General features: G+C 32.0%; 1 protein-coding gene across 1 annotated transcript in view; it reads right to left on the bottom strand.

Annotated features, from left to right (window-relative positions):
* LOC148949689 (uncharacterized) overlaps nt 1-21,281 on the bottom strand; it is a 174,252-nt gene that overhangs the window by 5,192 nt on the left and 147,779 nt on the right. The window contains exons 4-5 of the mRNA XM_089092756.1: nt 17,152-17,352; nt 13,552-13,625 (exon numbers count right to left, since the gene is read on the bottom strand). Coding sequence (XP_088948882.1) covers nt 13,552-13,625; nt 17,152-17,352 — 275 coding nt within the window. The remainder of the gene's footprint in view (nt 1-13,551; nt 13,626-17,151; nt 17,353-21,281) is intronic.

The raw sequence follows: 21,281 nt of genomic DNA, 5'->3' as shown, positions 1-21,281 counted from the left end.
CACAAAACCTAAACAAATGTTAAATACTCACTTAAGAGCTACTCAATTTTACAAAAAAATTGGACATCTATTAGAGGTTTGAATTATCTTTTGCAAAATTTGCTAAATAAGATCATTTGTCAGTCGAAAAACCACAAAATATGAAAAAAATGTTAATGTTAATGTATAATATAAGCAATTGAACTAAAAATGTTTATCTGTCTTGACAGGTCCAATTAGCTATGGGTAAGTTTGCTAAAGACTAGCTATTTTACTTAAAAACCACAAAAAATCTGAAAAAATGTTAAATGTTTCAGTATTAGCTACTCAATTGAACAAAAAATGAGGATATTTATAGACAGTTTCAATTAGCTATGGCCAAATTTGCTAAAGTCGATATATTTTCGAGAAAAACCACACAAAATCTGGAAAAATCTTAAATGTTTCTTTATTAGCTAATCAATTGAACAAAAAATGAGGATATTTATAGAAAGATACAGCTATCTGTGTCTCAGTTTTCTAACGACGATCCATTTTCTTGAGAAATCACACAACCTCTGGAAAAATGGTAAAGATGACCGTATTAGATCTTCGCTTGAACTGGCAATGTAGATAAGTAATGAAAGTTAAAGCAAGATACTTCTATGTTTTCTGATTTCATGCAAGACCATAGAGACACCACACAAACTCTGAAAAAATGTCAAAAGTTATCTTATTACATATGCAAATGAACAAAAAATGAAGATATTTATAGACAATTTCAATTAGCTTTGGCTAAGTTGCTAAAGACGAGCTATTTTCTTGCAAAATCACAAAAAATCTGAAAAAATGTTAAATGTTTCTTTATTAGCTAAGCAATTGAACTAAAAAAGAAGATATTTATTGACAGGTTCAATTAGCTATGGCTAAGTTTGTTAAAGACGAGCTATTTTCTTGCAAAACCACTTAAAATTAGAAAAAATCTTAAATGTTTCTTTATTAGGTACGCAATTGAACTAAAAATGAAGATATTTATAGACAGTTTCAATTAGCTTTGGCTAAGTTTGCTAAAAACGCTCATTTTTCTTTCGAAACAACACACTATATGAAAAAATGTTATCTTTTTATTTAGGAGATACACTATTGAACTAAAAAAGAGGATATTTAAAGACAGTTCCAATAAGATACGTCTAGTTTCTCTAAAGAATAGATAATTTCTTGCGAAACAACAAAAAATCTGAAAAAATCTTAAATGTTTCTTAATTAGCTACGCAATTGAACTAAAAAAGAAGATATTTATAGACAGTTTCAATTAGCTATGGCTAAGTTGCTAAAGACGAGCTATTTTCTTGCAAAATCACATAAAATCTGAAAAAATGTTAAATGTTTCTTTATTAAATAAGCAATTGAACTAAAAACGAAGATATTTATTGACAGGTTCAATTAGCTATGGCTAAGTTTGTTAAAGACGAGCTATTTTCTTGCAAAACCACTTAAAATTAGAAAAAATCTTAAATGTTTCTTTATTAGGTACGCAATTGAACTAAAAATGAGAATATTTAAAGACACGTTCAATCAGATATGGATAAGTTTGCTAAAGAAGATCATTTTTATTTCGCAATATCAACATAATAGAAAAAATGTTAAATATTTATTAAATATCTACACTCGTTAACAAAAATATTGTTCATTAATAGAAACTTTGAATTATCTATTTCTCTGTTTCCTAAAGAAGATCTTTGTTATTTCGAAACAACAAAAAATCTGAAAAATGTTAAATGTTTCTTTATTAGCTACGTAATTGAAAAAAAAATGAAGATATCAAAAGACAGTTTCAATTATCTATGTATAATTTTTCTAAAGACGAGCTATTTTCTAAAGAAATAACAGGAAATCTGATAAAATGTTCAATATTTACTGAATATAAACGCAATCGAATAAAAGATGATGGTATTTATAAAAAGTATCATTTAGATATGTCTATGTTTGCTAAAGACGAGCTATTTTCTATCGAAACCACACAAAATCTAAAAAAATTTTAAATATTTAATCAATAGAAACTCATTTGAACTAAAAATTAGTACTATTAAATAATTTGAAAAGGATATTCTTCTTTATTTTCTACATAATATAATAGGACGTTCGACATACCCAACAATTTGAAAAATGTTCAATGAGTACTTTATTTCTTAGCAATTTAACAAAAAAATTGGACCTTAAAATTAACATTCTTATTGAGCCTTAGCAAATGGTTATTATTGATCATTTTTATTTCGAAAAAAAAAACTATATGAAAAAATGTTAATGTTTCTTTAATAGCTACTCATTTTAAAAAACAATTAGTACTTATAATAAAAGCGACAACTTTCTATTTCTTTAATCGTAGACTGATATCATTAATATATCAAAACCACACAAAATCAGAAAAATGGTAAATATTCATGTTAACGCATCACACTTGAACAGCTATTTTAGACCTTTATTGAAAGTGAATACTATATATTTGGAAATACTTAAATTTAGCTCTTTTCAATATCGAACCAAACAATTCACAGAAAAAATGAACTATGTTTATTTTAGTGCTTGAATAAAAAATGTAGTTATATACTGACATATCATATTATATACTTCTAAGATGTTTAAAGTATATATCATATCCTTAGAAAACCAACACACTATGAACAAATGTTAAATGTTTCTTTATTAGCTACTAAATTGAACAAAAAATTAGTACAATTAAAGAAATTGTAATTTATATACTTAATAATTGTCTAACTCATTTACTAGTACGTTCGAACTCACCAACACTCTGAAAAATGATCTATGTGAACTTTATTTCTTAGGAATTTAACAATAAATTTGGACATCTAAAGTAACATTCTAATAGATCCTTCAAAAATTGTTTTAATTGATCTTTTTACCTTCGAAACACCAAAATCTCAGAAAAAATGTTCTATTTTAATTATTAATAAACACACTAAAACTAAAAAATTATTTCTTTATAGACATTTCATTTTTTATACGGCACTTTGCTTTAAAGAATAGATAATTTCTTTAGAAACAACACAAAATCTGAAAAATTTTTAAATTTTTATTTATTATATAATATATTTAACAAAAAATTTGGACATTTAAATAAAGTTTCAATTATCTACTTATAAATTTCCTAAAGACTATCTTTTTTATTTCAAATCAACAAAATAACTGAAAAATGTTAAATATTTACTTATTAGATACACAATTTAACTAAAAATTAATATATTTATATACAGTTTCAATTAGCTACGGCTAAAATTTTTTAAAGATGATCTTATATGAGGTGAAACCGCACACACTCAAAAAAAAAATGTTCAAGATTCATTTATTATATTATGAATTGAACTAAAAATGACGATATTTATTGACGTTTCCAATTAACCACGGCTAAATTGGCTAAAAACTAGATATTTTCTTGCGAAACCACACAAAATCAGACATGAATGTCAAATGTTTCTTTATTAGCTATGCAATTGAACTAAAAATGAAGATATTTACAGACAGTTTCAATTAGCTATGGCTAAATTTGTTAAAGACGAGCTATTTTCTTGCGAAACCACACAAAATCTGAAAAAATATATTCTTGTGCATACCCATACTCCTAATGATGAGGACTGATGGTTCTAATTCAATATTTTTTTTATAAAAAACAAACTATTTTTTTTTTAAACTTCGAAATTATTCAACTTTTTTTTACGTATCTTAAAATGACGTGAAATATGCTTATGGCTATAACAATTGTACTCTATTCTTGCTCAGAGACACGATGTGGCTTTCTACTAAATCAGTATTTTTACGCAGTGGAACGATAAACACATAAGTCATATCTTTAAAAAAGGGAAGATGGAGCATTTTAATAAAGTGTGTTCACATTGCAATGTTATTGTAGCATTGAATGCCAACAAAGAGAAGTATTTAAACTGTGAAACAAGTACAAGTGGTAGCACTATTGGAAATGTATGCATGCATTTTCATGACAGTAAGAAAATAAATTTCTTTGGAGTACCGAAAAAATTAAACTCTTATGTTGGTGGATATGCGAGATTGAGATATCCAGAAATGATTGCGCTCAATGAGAATGCCAGTATAAAAATAATCGTTGATGATAGACGACAACTCCTTGCTATTGTTGAGGTAACACTTCACCTACTGATAATCCTGTGGCCAGAAATGCATTGGAATAAGCAAACACCCGCCCAGACACACAGGCAAAAAGAGTGAGAGAGATAAAAACACATACAAATACGGAGATTTAAACACAAAAACCGAGAAAGACATGGAGTGTACACCGCGACTGTGCATACATAGTGAGAGAGACATGCAAAGTCGACATAACTTTATTTCATTTTTTAAGGTTAACTTAGACTAGGTTACGTTCGCGCACGGTTTTTGTGTCTAAATCTACTTATTTGTATGTGTTTTTATCTCTCTCACTCTTTTTGCGTGTGTGTCTGGGCGGGTATTTACTTATTCCAATGCATTTCTGGCCACTCTAAGTGAACCTAACTTAACTCAACTTTTTGAATATCTCTCTCACTATGACTGTGTGTCTGAGCGGGTGTGCTGCCATCTATAACCGGTCTAATCTAAATTCAACGTAATAACGCATGAAGTCAAAATGAATAGAACTTGGATTTTATGACTATTATCTGATGTATCTAATAAAAACTTTGAAAACACATTTATTCTATCTGGTACTTAGATTTTGTCAATTTTATCCAATGTATCTGTCATGTGATGTTGATAATGCATTTAAGGGGTGTTGATAAAGCATTTATTCACTCTGATACTTAGATTTTGTCAATTTTATCCAATGTATCTGAGAAAGAGATGTTGATATATAATTTAATAACTCTGATGCTTAGATTTTGTCAATTTTATCCCATGTATCGAGAGAGGGATGTTGATATAGAATTTAATCAATCTGATACTTTCATTTTTTCAATTTTATCTGATATAGCCCACAAATGATGTTAATAATGCATTTCAACGATGTTGATAAAGCATTTATTCACTCTGATACTTAAATTTTATCAATTTTATCCCATGCATCCGAGAAAGGGATGTTGATATGGAATTTAAATACTCTGATACTTAGATTCTTTCAATTTTATCCGACATATCCTACAAAGGATGTTGATAATGAATTTATTTACTCTGATTCTTAGATTTTGTCAAGTTTATCCCATCTATCAGAGAAAGGGATGTTGATATAGAATTTAATAACTCTGATACTTAGATTCTGTCAATTTTATCCAACATATCCGACAAAGGATGTTGTTAAAGCATTTATTCATTCCGATATTTACATTTTGTCAATTTTATTCAACATATCCGACAAAGGAAGCTGAAAAAGCATTTATTCACTCTGATATTTAGATTTTGTTAATTATAGTTGTTGTAACTGATAAAAGATGTTGATAAAGAATAAATTATTCACTCTGATACTTAGATTTTGTCAATTTTATCCCATGTATCAGAAAAAATGATGTTGATATGGAATCTAATTACACTGATACTTAGATTTTATCAATTTTATCTGATATATCTGACATATCCGACAAAGGATGTTGATAATGAATTTATCCATTCTGACACTTAGATTTTGTCAATTTTATCCGATATATCTGGCAAAGGATGTTGATAAAAAAAATTATTCACTCTAACACTTAGAATATGTCAATTTTATCCTATGTATCCGAGAAATGGATGTTGATATAGAATTTAGTCACTCTGATACTTAGATTTTGTCAATTTTATCCGACATATCCGATAAAGGATGTTGTTAAAGTATTTATTCATTCTGAAATTTAGATTTTTTTAATTTTATTTGATGTATCTGACAAGGGATGTTGATAAAAAAAAATTATTCACTCTGATACTTATATTTTATCAATTTTATTCGATGTATCTGGCAAAGGATGTTTATAAAAATGTTATTCACTCTGATACTTAGATTTTGTCAATTTTATCCGACATATCCGACAAAGGATGTTGATAATGAATTAATTCATTCTGAAATTTAGATTTTGTCAATTTTATTTGATGTATCTGACAACGGATGTTGATAAAAAAAATTTATTCACTCTGACACTTAGATTATGTCAATTTTATCCTATGTATCCGAGAAAAGGATGTTGATATAGAAATTAGTCAATCTGATACTTAGATTTTGTCAATTTTATCCGACATATCCGATAAAGGATGTTGTTAAAGCATTCATTCATTCTGAAATTTAGATTTTGTCAATTTTATTTGATGTATCTAACAAAGGATGTTGATAAACGAAAATTTATTCACTCTAACACTTATATTTTATCAATTTTATTCGATGTATCTGGCAAAGGATGTTGATAAAAAAATTATTCACTCTGATACTTAGATTTTTTCAATTTTATCCTACATATCCGACAAAGAATGTTGATAATGAATTTATTCACTCTGATACTTAGATTCTTTCAATTTTATCCGATGTATCTGGCAAAGGATGTTGATAAAAAAAATTTATTCACTCTAACACTTAGAATTTGTCAATTTTATTCTATGTATCCGAGAAAAGGATGTTGATATAGAATTTAGTCACTCTGATACTTGGATTTTGTCAATTTTATCCAACATATCCGATATAGGATGTTGTTAAAGAATTTATTCATTCTGAAATTTAAATTTTTTCAATTTTATTTGATATATCTGACAAAGGATGTTGATAAAAAAATTTATAGACTCTGACACTTAGATTCTGCCAATTTTATCCGATGTATCTGACAAAAGATGTTGATAAAAAAAATTTATTCACTCTAACACTTAGGTTTTGTCAACTTTTTCCTATGTATACGAAAAATGGATGTTGATATAGAATTTAATCACTCTTATGCTTAGATTTTGTGAAATTGTTGTATTGTCTGTCGAGGAAGCGATTTCAATCGATAATGAATGTTAATAAGGAATTTGTTCAATTTTTTTTTCATAATTTCCTGAATTAAATTTCTTTATTGTGTATCCAAGAGGTGAATTCAAGAAAGAGTTTGTTACTTACTTGCTTACTTACTTACAATTTGTTCATAATGACATGTCCAACAATGGATGTTGATAAAGAATTTATTCATTCTGATACCTAGATTTTGTCAATGTTATCCCATGTGTCTGACAATAGATGTATGCAAATTCCTTTTCTTACATCTCCGATGTTTTAATAGACGTTCTAAACGTTTGATATGCTAGCATACTCTAAAAATAATGAACACATAACAATGTAATGCATAATATATTTTTAATGAAATAATGCTATGTAGAATATTAATACAAAAATATATTATGATACATTATTAATATCAATGATCAACTTTGGACATTTTGAATCTATTCCATAAAAAGGTTCACCATGTTCTCTCTTGATATTGTAGCTATTGTCTTCTCTTAGTTCATAATCAGTAGAATAATCATTATTCCATTTTGAGTCATATACAACTTTTACTGGCGTGTCATCGACAGGCTCAATATGCTTTTCGTCTTTGGTATTATTTGGTTCATTGACTGTTTGATCAATGGCAGTAACGTTTGCTGGTACTTTGTTTTTCATCGATTCATCTTTATATTCCAAAGTGATATTTTCTGCCATTGGCCTTTTGATTTTTCTGGCAATTTCACTATCTATTATCACATTATTTTTTAGACAAGATATGGTTTATGATATTAGTAGATGAGTAGGACTCTTTTTTTTTATCTTCCGTTGAATGCTAAAACACGAAAGCTGACGATAGGATGTATCAGTAAGTAATTTGTTACCTGTAACAGTATCAAGGATTTGTCCTCTATCATCCACGATTATTTTTATGTTGGCATTCTTTTTGAGTGCAATCATCTCTGGAGATCTCAATCTCGCATATCCACCAACATAAGAGTTGAATTTTTTCGGTATTCCAAAGAAATTTAATTCCTTACTGTCATGAAAATGCATGCATAGATTTCCAATAGTGCTACCACTTGTACTTGTCTCATAGTTCAAATACTTCTCCTTGTCGGCATTCAATGCTACAATAACATTGTCATGTGAACACACTTTATTAAAATGCTCCATCTTCACTTTTTTAAAGATATGACTTATGTGTTTATATCTTTTATCGTGTCTCTGAGCAAGCATAGAGTACAATTGATACAGCCATAAGCATATTACACGTCATTTTAAGATACGTAAAAAAAAGTTGAATAATTTCGAAGTTTAAAAAAAAGCTTGTTTTTTATGAAAAAAATAATGAATTAGAACCATCAGTCCTCATCATTAGGAGTATAGGTATGCACAAGAATATATTTTTTCAGATTTTGTGTGGTTTCGCAAGAAAATAGCTCGTCTTTAAGAAACTTAGCCATAGCTAATTGAAACTGACTATAGATATCTTCATTTTTAGTTCAATTGCGTAGCTAATAAAGAAAGATTTAACATTTTTTCTGATTTTGTGTGGTTTCGATTTTGTGTGGAAATAGTAAGGAGTGTGTCTTATTACACCGCATGAAAATAAATCACCATTATGCACCGTTAGATTCATAGAAAGGGGTCACATCGGAATCTAAAAGGAAAGATAAATGATGATTATGCTCCACAGCTCGTTGAACATGTTTTCAATGTTTGGTTCTTTTTATATAGGTTCAAGTGGTAAACTTGTCACCCGGCCTTGCAGCAAGTAGGGTACGGGCCACAGATAAAATTCTGTGGCCCGTATTGCAAAATAGAGATGGTAGAGTATCAGGCTCCCAGTGTTTGTTTTACGGGTTTAAGTCCAACTCTGTATATCATTCCCAAGGGTTTTAAGCTTCAGAAAAGTGTATTTAGAGATTCTATCTTCTCTATGGCCATAAACCCCATCCTCAAGGTCTTACTGCCAAACAGAACAATAGTTGCAGATTAACCACTTAAACAAAGGACAAGAACAAAACAGACGGCAAATTAGACTAAGTTTAAAGTTATTCTCACAGGATGGTGTTGGCGGCACAAAAGCTTTTTTTGGTTAAATTAGCTCTACGAAAACAATATTATGCATTAGAGCAATTGCACTGGCAATTATAGCAAAGAACATTCAAATTGACTTTGTTAATTGTTGATACTTTCAATTATTTTTAAAAACTTGCTAATATCTGGTTGGGAAATCTTGGTGATGAATCAATGAATTCTTGTCAATTTTAGATTTATCGTGATTGGGTAATTGGGTATTTCCTCTTGGTTAGGATCGTTAAAAAACATGGGAAAAACAATTTCTAGTGAAATGGATACTGCCCAGGGGGAGAGGACAAGGACAAGCTGTCTCGGGCACCATGGCTTGGGGGGCTGTGGATGTGGGGATTTCTTATTTATGTTTGAGTCAGGAGGAGGGAACCGTAATTAACTTTTCCCTGGGCAACACCACCCCCTAGCCGTAGAGGATAAAGTTTTTTGACAGACTGCTAACCGTAGATTATGTAATACACGATTTCTAACAATTACGAAACTATTTAAGACAGTATTTTTCATTCCCGGTACAAAAAATCTGTCTTTCTTTTTGCAATAGCATAATTGCCTATGGCATTAGTATATCACATTTTAAAGGTTTAAAATAGTTTTTAAAGGGCGAAGAATTTTTATGAGGAGGGGGTAAAGAGTAATGGTCTAAGTAGCTTTGAAAGGAGAGAAAGAGCGAACATTGCTTTGTATGTCTTGGATTGCTCGGTGGTACGATGAGTCGCCAGTAAAAGTAGGATTGTGAAGTTTACGTATTAAAGGGCTTTTATATGAGAAGAACAGCGTTTCTGTGGAAAAAAGATTTTTTTTTTAGCAAAAATAATGTCTCCGGCTCATCAAAGAGCTAAATTTGTAGTTCTTGGGCAGTTTTTTCGATATCTTCAAGCTTTCTTTAACCTCTGATCAGAGCAATGAGGAAAACAACGGAGGAAGCCACATCAATTTAGCTCGGCTCAAAGTGTAACAGAGCATTTAGTCTGCAGTCACTGGTGGTTTAGAATCAACTCGAGAATTCCGCTGCTTCGCCATGCACCCTCTTCTTGAAGCATCGTTTAGTAACATAGCAGGAAAATAATAATACAAGACATAGTTGTGAAATGTGGAGAGAGTTTATTTTAGTGAATATACGCTGATATTTTCATTCGGTTATTTATACGATGAATGATACGGTGAGAGAAATGCAGTTTATATTCTGGGCGCGTAGTAACCTTAAGTTTGCAATTGCTAGAGCAGAAGCTTTAGAGCCGTGTCGCATAGGTGTGTAGCCAGAAGGCGTTAGTCGTGCTTGTCTTTTGTTTTATCTCTAAAATTGCCGATGATCAGCTAGATTTTATTTTATTGCACAGCAAAGATGATTTGGCATGCATTATACAAGCAGAAACACAGAATAATGTGTTGATCAAGGGGCTTCCATAGAGGGGCTTGACCTTTAAAGAAGTCACAAAAAGGGGCAACTTACATGGCAAATCTTGAAATTTCGGGGGGATAGGGCTTAAAGTCCCTTTATATGCATACCTGGTACGAAGTATATCTGAGTCAGTTAAAATTGAAACTCATGATCAACATTTCTCGAGTCATAACAAAGTCATATAAGCCCATTTAAGACAACGAAAAGAATTGGAAACGCCTGTTTAATCTTTATCTTCGTTGATGTTGTTGTAACAATACTGGAAACAAAAAAATTCTTGGAATAGATGAAGCACTTCTGACAAGACATAGATTTCCCAACAAGAGAATCTCAATAAATAAAAAATACATAGAACTCGGTTAGCTTAACTTAATGATTTTGAAACGGGTATTCAGAGGCAGACATAAAAATTTTTATTTTGCTAACATTTGACTAACAAAAGTGAATTGAGAAACGAAAAGATATATTAATAATGGGAAAAAGCAATAAAAGTAAAAAATGAGAGCGAACGTGGTTTACTTTTTAGAAGAAGCTTCAACTCCCTACTCTTACTAATCTTATAGAGGAATCTTTTCTTCTATCACCAGCTGCATCTAATTTCAGCTTTTCCAAAAATAAACTCATGCTCCTTTCTTAGGGCCCCAGCCTTAGAATGGTGCCATTGATTTTTTTCACTTAGTAGCCTAATTTGTCCACATAAATAGGTTTTTCTTATAGGATTTGATGACAATGCAGCCAAAAGGTTGAACCACAACACCCTCTAATTAGGGAGACATACATTGGGCTAATCTACCTTACCATGTCCTCAGATCCTTCTATAAGGGTTCTGGCTCAAAAGTAAAACCAAATAAATGTTCAAGTTGCAGCCCATAAGGGAGCCTACGGTCTTCTTTAGGATATTCTGATGATCACATTTGTAGCATTAAGAGGTATTTGTAAAAAAAGAGAGAATCAGAGAGTATTGCATATTCTTGCCCTCCTAAAGGCCATCAGAGAATTACTATAGGAGAACTGTCTGTAATTACTGTAAGTTAACTCTTTACTTTAATGACAAGCTTTTTATATATGTTGTTCATCCCAGATCCCTTAATTAAATGCTTTGATTATGTCACGCGGAATGGGTATTAAACCTTGGGGCCAAAACTTTAAAAACTACCTTAACATGTCTTCAACCCTATGTATAAAGATTATCGCTCAAAAGCGATATCAAATAGGCTACATATTTAAGACGGGGCCAATAAGGGGCCTATAATCTTCTTTAGGGTATTCTGGTGATCACCTTTGTACTATTATGAGGTTTATGTAAAAAAGAAAGATTTATCCGTGCATAATCGTGCCCTTCTCCTAAAGACCATCAGAGAATTGTTATAAGAGAACTGTCTGTAGAGATTAACTCTTTGTTTTAATTAAATAAAAAACAAGTTTTTTAACTGAAAGTAAGGAGCGACATTAAAATTTAAAACGAACAGAAATTATTCCTTATATGAAAGGGGCTGCTCCCTTTTCAACTTTTTACTCTTTAAGCTAATGTTTGACTCTTTGTCACAACTCTACTTATTAAAAAAATAAAAACTTTAGCGTAAAGAGCGAGGCGTTGAGGAGGGGACAGCCCCTTTCTTATACGGAATGATTTCTGTTCGTTTTAAGTTTTAATGTCGCTCCTTACTTTCAGTTTAAAAAAAATTGTTTTTTTTTATATTTAATTTCTGAACGTTTATCAACTAGTGCAGGTTCAAATTTGGCTCAGCGTACGTTACAAATTAAGACAAAATTTGCATATTAATTTTTGCCGATTTATTCCGGATATGAAGGTTTGTCCTCTCCTCAATACCTTGCTCTTTACGCTAAAGCTGTTAGTACTTTTAAAAATCTTCCTATTCTATTTAAACGGCCCCCGTTTTTCAGTTTTAGTAAACAGTTAAACTTTAGCGTAAAGAGCCAGTCATTGAGGAGGGGGCAACCCTTCATATATGGCGTAATTTTTGTTTGTTTTTCAAATAATGACGGTAAATCTGGCTCATCCTTTATGAAACATGCCCCTCCCCCTCACAGAAAACTCATCCGTGGAAGTTTCATCCAACATAAAGAACACCCCCCCCCCGTCAAATTTCCTCATGATAGTTCCATCCTCGGTGAGAATCACCCCTCCCTGTAAAATTCCATGTGGACGATTTACCGTGAAAAATTCTCTTTGGCACTTTTTCATTTGAATAAGACTTTAATCTCCAATCGGTTTCTCGATCACTCCAGTAATACAACCTTCCGTGGAAATTATTTCCCAGAAAGCAAAACACGTGGTAAAAAGTTCCTGGATAATTCCCCCGGAACATCTCCACATAAAAAATTTGTCAACGAGAATTTAAGGCAATTAAAAAGAATTTCATATAGTAATTCTGTCGAAACCCCCCAGCGTAACATTTCCCCTAGAATATTCATTTCCAGGGGATGTGAGAGAAATTTTACAGAAATTTCCCTCCCCAAGTAAGATTCTCGCCGTAGAAATCCACCTCAAGCACATCCCCACTACAAAAAATGTTTGTATACTTCCCAATAACAAATATAAACAATGGGCAAAGTTCACAACTTGCAGTCAATCTCCCGGGGACTGTGGGGGGGGGGGTCATTTTAAAACTAAAGACATAGTTATTAGATTTTTCGACTATACTGAACAAAATGGCTATCTCAAAATTTTGATCGGGTGACTTTGGGGAAAAAAGATCGTGGGAGTGGGCCTGGTTGCTCTCCAATTATTTTGGTCATTTTAAAAGGGCACTAGAACTTTTAATTTCCGTTCAAATGAGACCACTCACGATATTCTAGGACCACTGGGTCGATCCAACCACACCTGGCAAAAAATGTCTTAAGTCCTCTACTTAAATGTCTTGATAATGCCATGCGGAATGGATATTAAAAGCCGTCATATCTGGTGTTCTTTCTGCTTTCAGTAGATTAGAAAAAGCTTAAGCTTCGAGAGGAGTGCAGCAGAGTAGTGTCTTTAGAAAGTGCTTTTACAAGAAGAGGTACTCATTTTTGGGGATAATGGAACCCAAAATCTTCTTTGTTAATTTGTTAGTTTAATCTGAAATAATATAAAACAGATTCGATTAAACAACATATCAAGCAAAAACGAAAGATATTGTACAAAAGAAAAATCTTGTACCTGCTTGAATCTGGTCATATATGCCTTCACTGTATTAACTGAGCAATCTACATCCTGTACGCATGCTTCGAAGGCTAGAAATTAAATTGAGCAAGTAATTACTAAAAGTAAATATTATCTACATATTATTTTATTTAATAGATAGTTAAATCTGTCTGAAATCACTTTATTGGCTACACGACAAGGCCATATCCAGGGGGGGGGCTTAGGGGGTTTTAACCTCGTCAAAATGTTTGTCTAACTAATAAAAACGTAACAAAATGGACATAAACAAATTTTGAATGCGTTTTATGAGCTTTTTTTACGTATTCCCCACCCCCAGAAAAAAAAAATTGAGTAAAACACCCTCCGAAAAAAAATCCTGGGTACGGCCTTGCTATACGAACAATTTACTTCAAAACAGTAAGCTTTTATATTTGTTTAGACTTTTATTTTTCATTATTGTTTTATCTTATGAATATGATTATACCAATTCTTATTACTCCTATACCAGTCTTCAAAGAGAGACTCTACAGCCCAAATTAACAAGCTTAATTAAAAACAGAAAGAGAAATAAACAATCCAGAGAAAAAGCTCGAGATAAAAAGTTGTGGGCTCATAAGTTATTTGATAATATATCCATATTTTGGATTATTTATTTCTATGTAAAACGCTTAAGAAAAATCTAGCAATCACCCTCCAGAATTAACTTTACTAGAAGTTGGAGGCAATTCTATTTGTTGTCTCTCAGCCAAGTCGGGGAGCTTTTTTTATGCTATTATTACTTTTTTTATTATTATTATTTTGTTTTATAAGTATATACTATTATACTTTATTCCTACCTAAAAAGTTTCCGGGCGAAAGGAATCACTGCGAGTGATGCCATGACAAGTTGATGCCACAGCCCCAACTGAAGCCTGAGCACACTATAAATCTTCTTAAAGAAGCATATGCTATTGATTTATGGGAGATTGACTTTTTTCTGACGCTCAAACTTCACATAGTCATCAGTGTTTATAATATTTCATATAAAAGGAAAGAAATTTCTATAAAAGAACAAGAAATTTCTTGTTCTGTCACTTTTTTCTCTTTCACTGAGTAGACTTTGTTGGTCTGTTTTACTACTAAATTTCCTTCTTTCTTCTGCTTGGCTTCCCTCTATACTTTTCAAATATTGGTAACTGCTCTCTAATATAAATTAAACGTGACAGTTTTGGGCTAAATAACTGATTAAAATCTATTAATCGATAGACTAAGTCAGTGATGTCATTAAAGAAAGCAGTTATTTCCCTTTTTGGATTCTGCTTTGACTTTGGTCTGTTTTACTTATATGTTTTTTCTTTTATATTTCCCCTCTTTCAGTATTTTTCAAATCTTGAAAATTATTTTCTAATATAAATTATACAGGACAGTCTTGGATTAAATTAAATGTTAAAATCTGTTAATAAATTTGTTAATCCATCGGTTGATATCAATGAAGGAAGCAGTTCCTTCCTTTCTTACATATTTTCTGTTGCTAAAAAAAATATTTTTTTTGGTCAATTTTACAATTATCGATATTTTAAATTTTCTATCTTTCAAATATTTTTCAAATATAGATAATGGCTTTCTTATATAAAATGCAAATCAAAGTCACGGATTAATTTGCAAGTTAAAGCCTATCCAACATCTTGTGATAACAAACTGAAAGTAATGCTCATACTAAATATAACTGAAATTCTAATCGAAGCGTTTTTTATAGCAATATATGTATCAAAATCGTGCTTTTAGGATTATTCAGAATACGTTTAAGGCATCAACTTTAAGGTTACCCACCAAACGTTACGAGCCTAAGACAATTTGTTTTTGGCAAATTTTGCCTTTTTGGCAATAAATCCCTTTTTTCTTCAAAAAGGGGTTTTATGCTCCGCTCCAATTAAGAATACGCAATATGAAAATATAGAGATCCGTAAACATGTGTAGGCCTATAACTTATAGCAGAGATTATTATAGGCCTACTATCAAATGTTGAATAACGAATGACATTGCTACTCTCTGTTTCCAATTCCTTATATCCACCATTAATTTTTTATTTTTATTTTTTACCAACAAGACTAATTTTTTCTTTTTTTTTTTCTTTGCTAAGTCAATTCGTTTGCCATGTCACTTGACAGGGTAGCCTCTTGACTGGGATGATCCAAAATCCAAAGATGGTTGTTAAATTTTTTTTGTCTAACGGACACCCGTACTTACAACACAGTGTAAGTTTACATTCTTACTTACCATACTTACCGTAACATTACATTCATAATTACTACGCAAGCTTACATTCTTAAACCTACTACGATTTAAGGATTGGTTTGCTAGGTTTCTCAATACCTTAGTTGGTTCCAGGAAGATGCTTGGAAGTTTCCAAAATGTATTTCGTATTCTCTTTTCACTGGCAAAATTTCACTCGTTGATAATACGTTTATTTTGCCGCAACTTTGATATCTATAAAAATCTTCCCTGTAGAAATAAGTGACCGTTATGACAGTCAAGAGCCCTAAATGTATTCGTTTTTCCGCGCTTCTTTACAATTAGCGTCTCAATACCAATTAAAATTCCTCCAAATGCCGCCTTTATAATCACCGAAGCCAAACTTTCCATGGCCATAATCTCTCTGTGTTTATTCTCTTGGGAAGACAGACCTTGCCATGGGCGCCCATATGGGGGGGCAGGGGGGGCTCTTGCCCCCCTGGCTGAATGATGCTGCCTTATTTTTATATTTTTGTTCTGAGATTTCTATTACATAGCATTAAAAGTAGCAATTAGACGAAGTTTGCCCCCCCCCCTGGAATTCAGCTTATGGGCGTCCATGGACCTTGCCGTACCTTCGTTTAGTTTTTATTTATTTATTTATTCTCATGGGAGGGATAGACATTAGCGTACCTTCTTTTAGTTTTTATTAATTAATTTTTTATTTATTTATTTATTTTCATGGGAGGGATAGACATTGGTGTACCTTCTTTTAGTTTTTTATTTATTTATTTATTATCATGGGAGCAGAGACCTTGCCGTACCTTCGTTTATTTATTTTGTTTTGGCTTATTTGTCTTTTTTATTTATTTATCCTTATGGGAGAATAGACCCTGCCGTACCTTCGTTTAGTTTGGTATTTACTCATTTTTACTTATTAATTCTCATTGGAGGAGAATAAATAAATTCATTTAGTTTCTATTTATTCATTTTATTTATTCTTTTACATTTGGAAGTAAACTCAAACAGTCCTTTTTGTATATATTTAGCCATTTCAAGTTTTTCGACGAGCTAAAAGCCAGGCTGCCTGATAGGCGAGGGAAGAAGATCGCAGAAACATTTTTTGAGTTTTTCTGTTCTTCTGTCTTAAATTTTAAATCAATAAAAGGAGCGAAAAGGTTTTGAGTCATGAAATTTGTAAAAGTAGCACCTCTGCTTCTCCTTGGTATTATTATCGCAGTTTTAATCGTCTTGTATTTACAGCCATAACAGTATTTATTGAAGCTCAATACTGGCAAGTCAGAGGTCTATATTTTGGCTGGATAGAAGAAAAATTGTATAAAGAAAAAAATTTAAAAACCGGTAAGACGAAAAAAAATTTGTATAAACTATTGGTAAACCAACCTCCTTTTCTTGTCGGATCGTCGCCAGCCAGCACAGGTTTTCCAGCATCTGACCAATACGCCCAAGAAATTAGGAAAGGGCCACACCAATATGCCTCAGGCCAAGGACTTATGCAAGTTACAGAAATGTTGCATTTTGTACCGGATTCACATATACAGCCAAGACAGTTTGGAGTTACATCACCATCCGAGGGAGTTAAAACTGCAAAATAGAAAAATTTATAGAAATAGTATTATCCAAAAATAATTGAATAATATTGTCCAATTCCACCATTCTTATAAATTTCCGCCAATTTTACCCAAAATGTTTTTACATTGTAAGATATTTTAATCAAACTAAAAGGAAAACCAAAATATATATAAGCTAACGTACTCATAATAAAATCTAGAAAAAATTAATGCTTTAACCAACGATTCCCTAATTTTCTTTTGCACCCTCTGTATTTTAAAATGAAGCAAAATAATGAAGATAGGTACCCTTAGGATTGATTTTTCTTCTAGCATAGCAAATAGTCGCTATAAAACTACTACTACTAATAAAAGCTCACTTCCGCACCGAGTGGTTTGAGGCTAACGCAGCTTCGTAAGCTCCAATTCTTCCCAAACCTTTTCATAGCTCCACTCTTTACCACCTTAGAAGAAATTCAGATTTCCTTTAAATTCATCCTTATGGCCTCTTTACTCTCCCTCTGGGAAGACCTACTTTTTGTTTGGCTCCAAATGGACGGCCGAAAAGAACAATTTGGCAATCTGTCATCCTTCATCTGTAAAGCTCATCTTGCCACCTCAACCTTTCTTTCATTATAGCCCTAGAAAGTGGAACAGAACAACATTTTTCGAACAGCTTGTTCGTTGGCCGTAATAATTTTAAGGATTTCTTGGATAAGACTTAAAGTTAGCTGTTTTTGATTTGCACCTTAGTACCTTGGTGGGTACGAATTCCATCTAAATTCTATAATAAATATAGAAGAAATAGAAAACCTGAATAAAGCCTTAATTTGAATTTTAATTTTTAAAGCAAGCTCAATTGTTTTTTTATTTAAAGTTTCGATTTGTATACCTATTAACTCCATTTTTAGTCCTGTTTTATATTTTTTTATTTTATGTTTTTTTCTGTGAGACAGTGTAGTCTCTAAAACTGTCTCGGCCATATTTATTTTTCTTCTTTGTGGCTGTTTTTTTATTATTTGGTTTGTCTTCATCCAATTATATGCTTATTATCTTCTTGTTAAGGTATATTCTTTTTGCATTCCCAACCCTGTCTCTGTTCCCCTTCTATTCCTATTCTTCTGTATTGAATGTTTATTGTATTCAAACTTATTTTCTTGTTCTATTTCTATTTCTTTTATATTCCTGTTCTATTCTTATCCTTTTACTAGTTCCATTCTCGTTCCTTTCCTATTCGTATTCATTGTTTTATTTTTTTATATTCTACTCCAATTCTTCTTCATTAAAAATCATGATAGAAGTACGGCCCTCGTATTTGGATTACGGCCCCCGAGTTGGATTAGATTTGCCTAACTCACCTAGAAAAAGTACAAAAATTATGGCTATTTAAATGCTTATATTGTGAAAACAGCATTCTTAACACGAAAGAAAAATATCTAATAATGGAAACTAGAATTTAGTAAAGTGCATATAAATGTTAATTTGATTCAAGATCGATGAATACTTTTAAGTTAGCCCCTCGAAAGAGGTCAAAATAAGACAACTTTTAAATGTTAGCCCGAATAAAACAGAGTTTAAAAAAAATGCTTCGACACAAGAGGATAGAAAATAGATTAAGATCCATAAAGTAAGTATAAAGACCTTTAAAAATTTTTGCGAGTGAGCACATTTTGCGAATGATCATTGTAAAAAATCTTGGACACTAAGTGGTGTGTACCAGCCGTAGTAGAAGTATGCCACATGTAGTTCAAAGAAGTTCACGCAGTGCGAAAAGGATCAAGTGTGTCAAAAATAAGTCACGCGTGGCGGAGCAAGATGTCCTAAGTGAAGCGGTGACGGAGAGCGGGTAACCGATGGAACAAACTAAAAAGTGTTTGTTTTTGTTGTTCGGAAACTCGTTTGTTAAGTTTTCGTTTCAGTTCGTTTGCCATAGATTTTCGTAATACTCTCGGAAATGCGTTTTGCCATGTTTATAAACAAAGGAGTCAAATAAAAATAAGAATTTCTTTAGTATAGATTATATCAAATATTTCGGCAGTAATGAACTGTAGGTAAGGAGCGACTCAGCGAAATACTGACCAAAACTCTAAAAAAATAAATTTTGAAAACAAATAGTACATCAAAAGAATTGCCTTCCTATGTTGAATCGAAAACACTATAGCGTAAGCCACCATACTGTCTCTTAGTTCGGTAACTGTTACCCAAGGAGAACTTAGGAGTGTTTGCTGGGGATAAGAAATCCTTATTGTTTTGGGTACCAAGCGGGGTTCCATACAGTTTAATCTCACCTATCAGAAATAACAAGCCTGAGAAAAATTTGTTTTATTTTCGAAAAGGTCACTTACAGAGTCCAATGACAGGTCCATCTTGGTCTAAACTAAAACCAAATAGATTGCGACGGAGGCAACTTTTTGGGAAAGCGTCGCATGAGAAACTATGATTTGAACATAACATGTATTTACGATAATTATTAGTGTGCTTAATATTGAATTGTTATTAAACTCAGATTTAGAGTCTAGCTTGTACTAGCACCAATAATTCTGGTCCTTTGTCATTGAGCCCAGGTTGCCTTACCTTAATGCAGAATAAAAAGAAACTGGCCCTATGAGTTAATAAATTAGGTCCCTATGAAATTTGTAGTACGCAAAGGAGATTTTCTTAGAGTCTAAATCAATTTAACAATCTCTAATTTAAGTAAGCTAGTTGGTTTTGGATGAGGTTATAATGACCACTTTAACAGAGAAGGTAAGATTCATGAACTTTGACAGCAATTCGGAAAATCGTATACATTTCATAAGAATATTGCAGACAATGGTAGTGAGGGCCGTCACGTATGGGGGGAGTGGAGGACACCCCCCTCCCAATGTTTTTGTCATTCGGTAAAAAAATAAGTCGATAAAATCGTGGCGCTTCGCGCCAAGATCTACGTAATCGGAGAAATACCGGTTTTTCTCAGCTACTTTTAATTTATGGTTCTAAAAAGCTTTCAATTCAGAATAACGAAATCGATTTTTATCGCCTAAGTAGAAATATTTCAACAAAGCTGCTGAACAGTTGTGAAGCATAAACTTGCAAAAAAAAACGAAAGAAATTTAATAGACCCCCACAAAACGGCCATTTTTGCATGAAAACGCATCTCGACTCTCAATCGAAAGAAATAGCTTTACTGACGTTCTTCGTTAATTCATCTGAACTGTAAGACGTTAGTAACACGACGAACCATTCACTAAGTTGCAATGTTGCTCATTTGGTTCTTGGGGATTTTAGCTGTATAACCAAAAAGTGGTTTATGGGGTTTATGTCTCTGCTTGAATGTGGAACATGCAAATGATCCATATGCTTATGGATAATTAATAGATTCAAATGCAAGTTATATAAGTACAAATTGAGTTTTCTAGAAGATAAAATCGTTAATTTTTTCAAATATGCAACATCGATTGAAATAAGCATCTCAACCAGATATGTATCAAGGGAAATGATACCTTTAGAGTATTTCTGCTTCAATTCACCTAAAATTTTCACCTAATTTGTCAATTTGCATGCATAAGTCTAAAATAATTCTATATTTAATCGTTAAAAGTTATTGGCAAACTTGCTTACTTTTAGAAAAAGAAGAGAAATTCCCTAGATGGGGCGCCTACGGTTATTTCTGCCAGAATTTCAAATTCTCTGTAATTTACTGAAGGTTTTGCTAAAATTTCCACTTAGTTTACCAGTTTTTATGTCTTACCCGCTAAAAGTTATTAGCATCAGAAAACTAGTTTCGTTTTAGAAAAAGAAGGGAAACATCCCAACAGGGAGGGAGGGGCGCAGTCATGGTGAAAATAATACCATGAAATTTAGCTTATCCAGGAGGCCTAGACTGGAGGCTTAAAGCTTCTATCTAGAAATATACGATATATTATATTTTTTCCCAAGAAGGATGGTCAGGAATTTGAGTTTTTTTAAGGGTTGTGGTAATGA

The sequence above is a fragment of the Artemia sp. Qi Xiang Cuo genome, chromosome 8, assembly GCF_049724085.1.
Source record: "Artemia sp. Qi Xiang Cuo chromosome 8, ASM4972408v1, whole genome shotgun sequence".
Classification (NCBI taxonomy): Eukaryota; Metazoa; Arthropoda; class Branchiopoda; order Anostraca; family Artemiidae; genus Artemia; species Artemia sp. Qi Xiang Cuo.
This window is presented reverse-complemented; position numbering and strand designations above follow the sequence as displayed.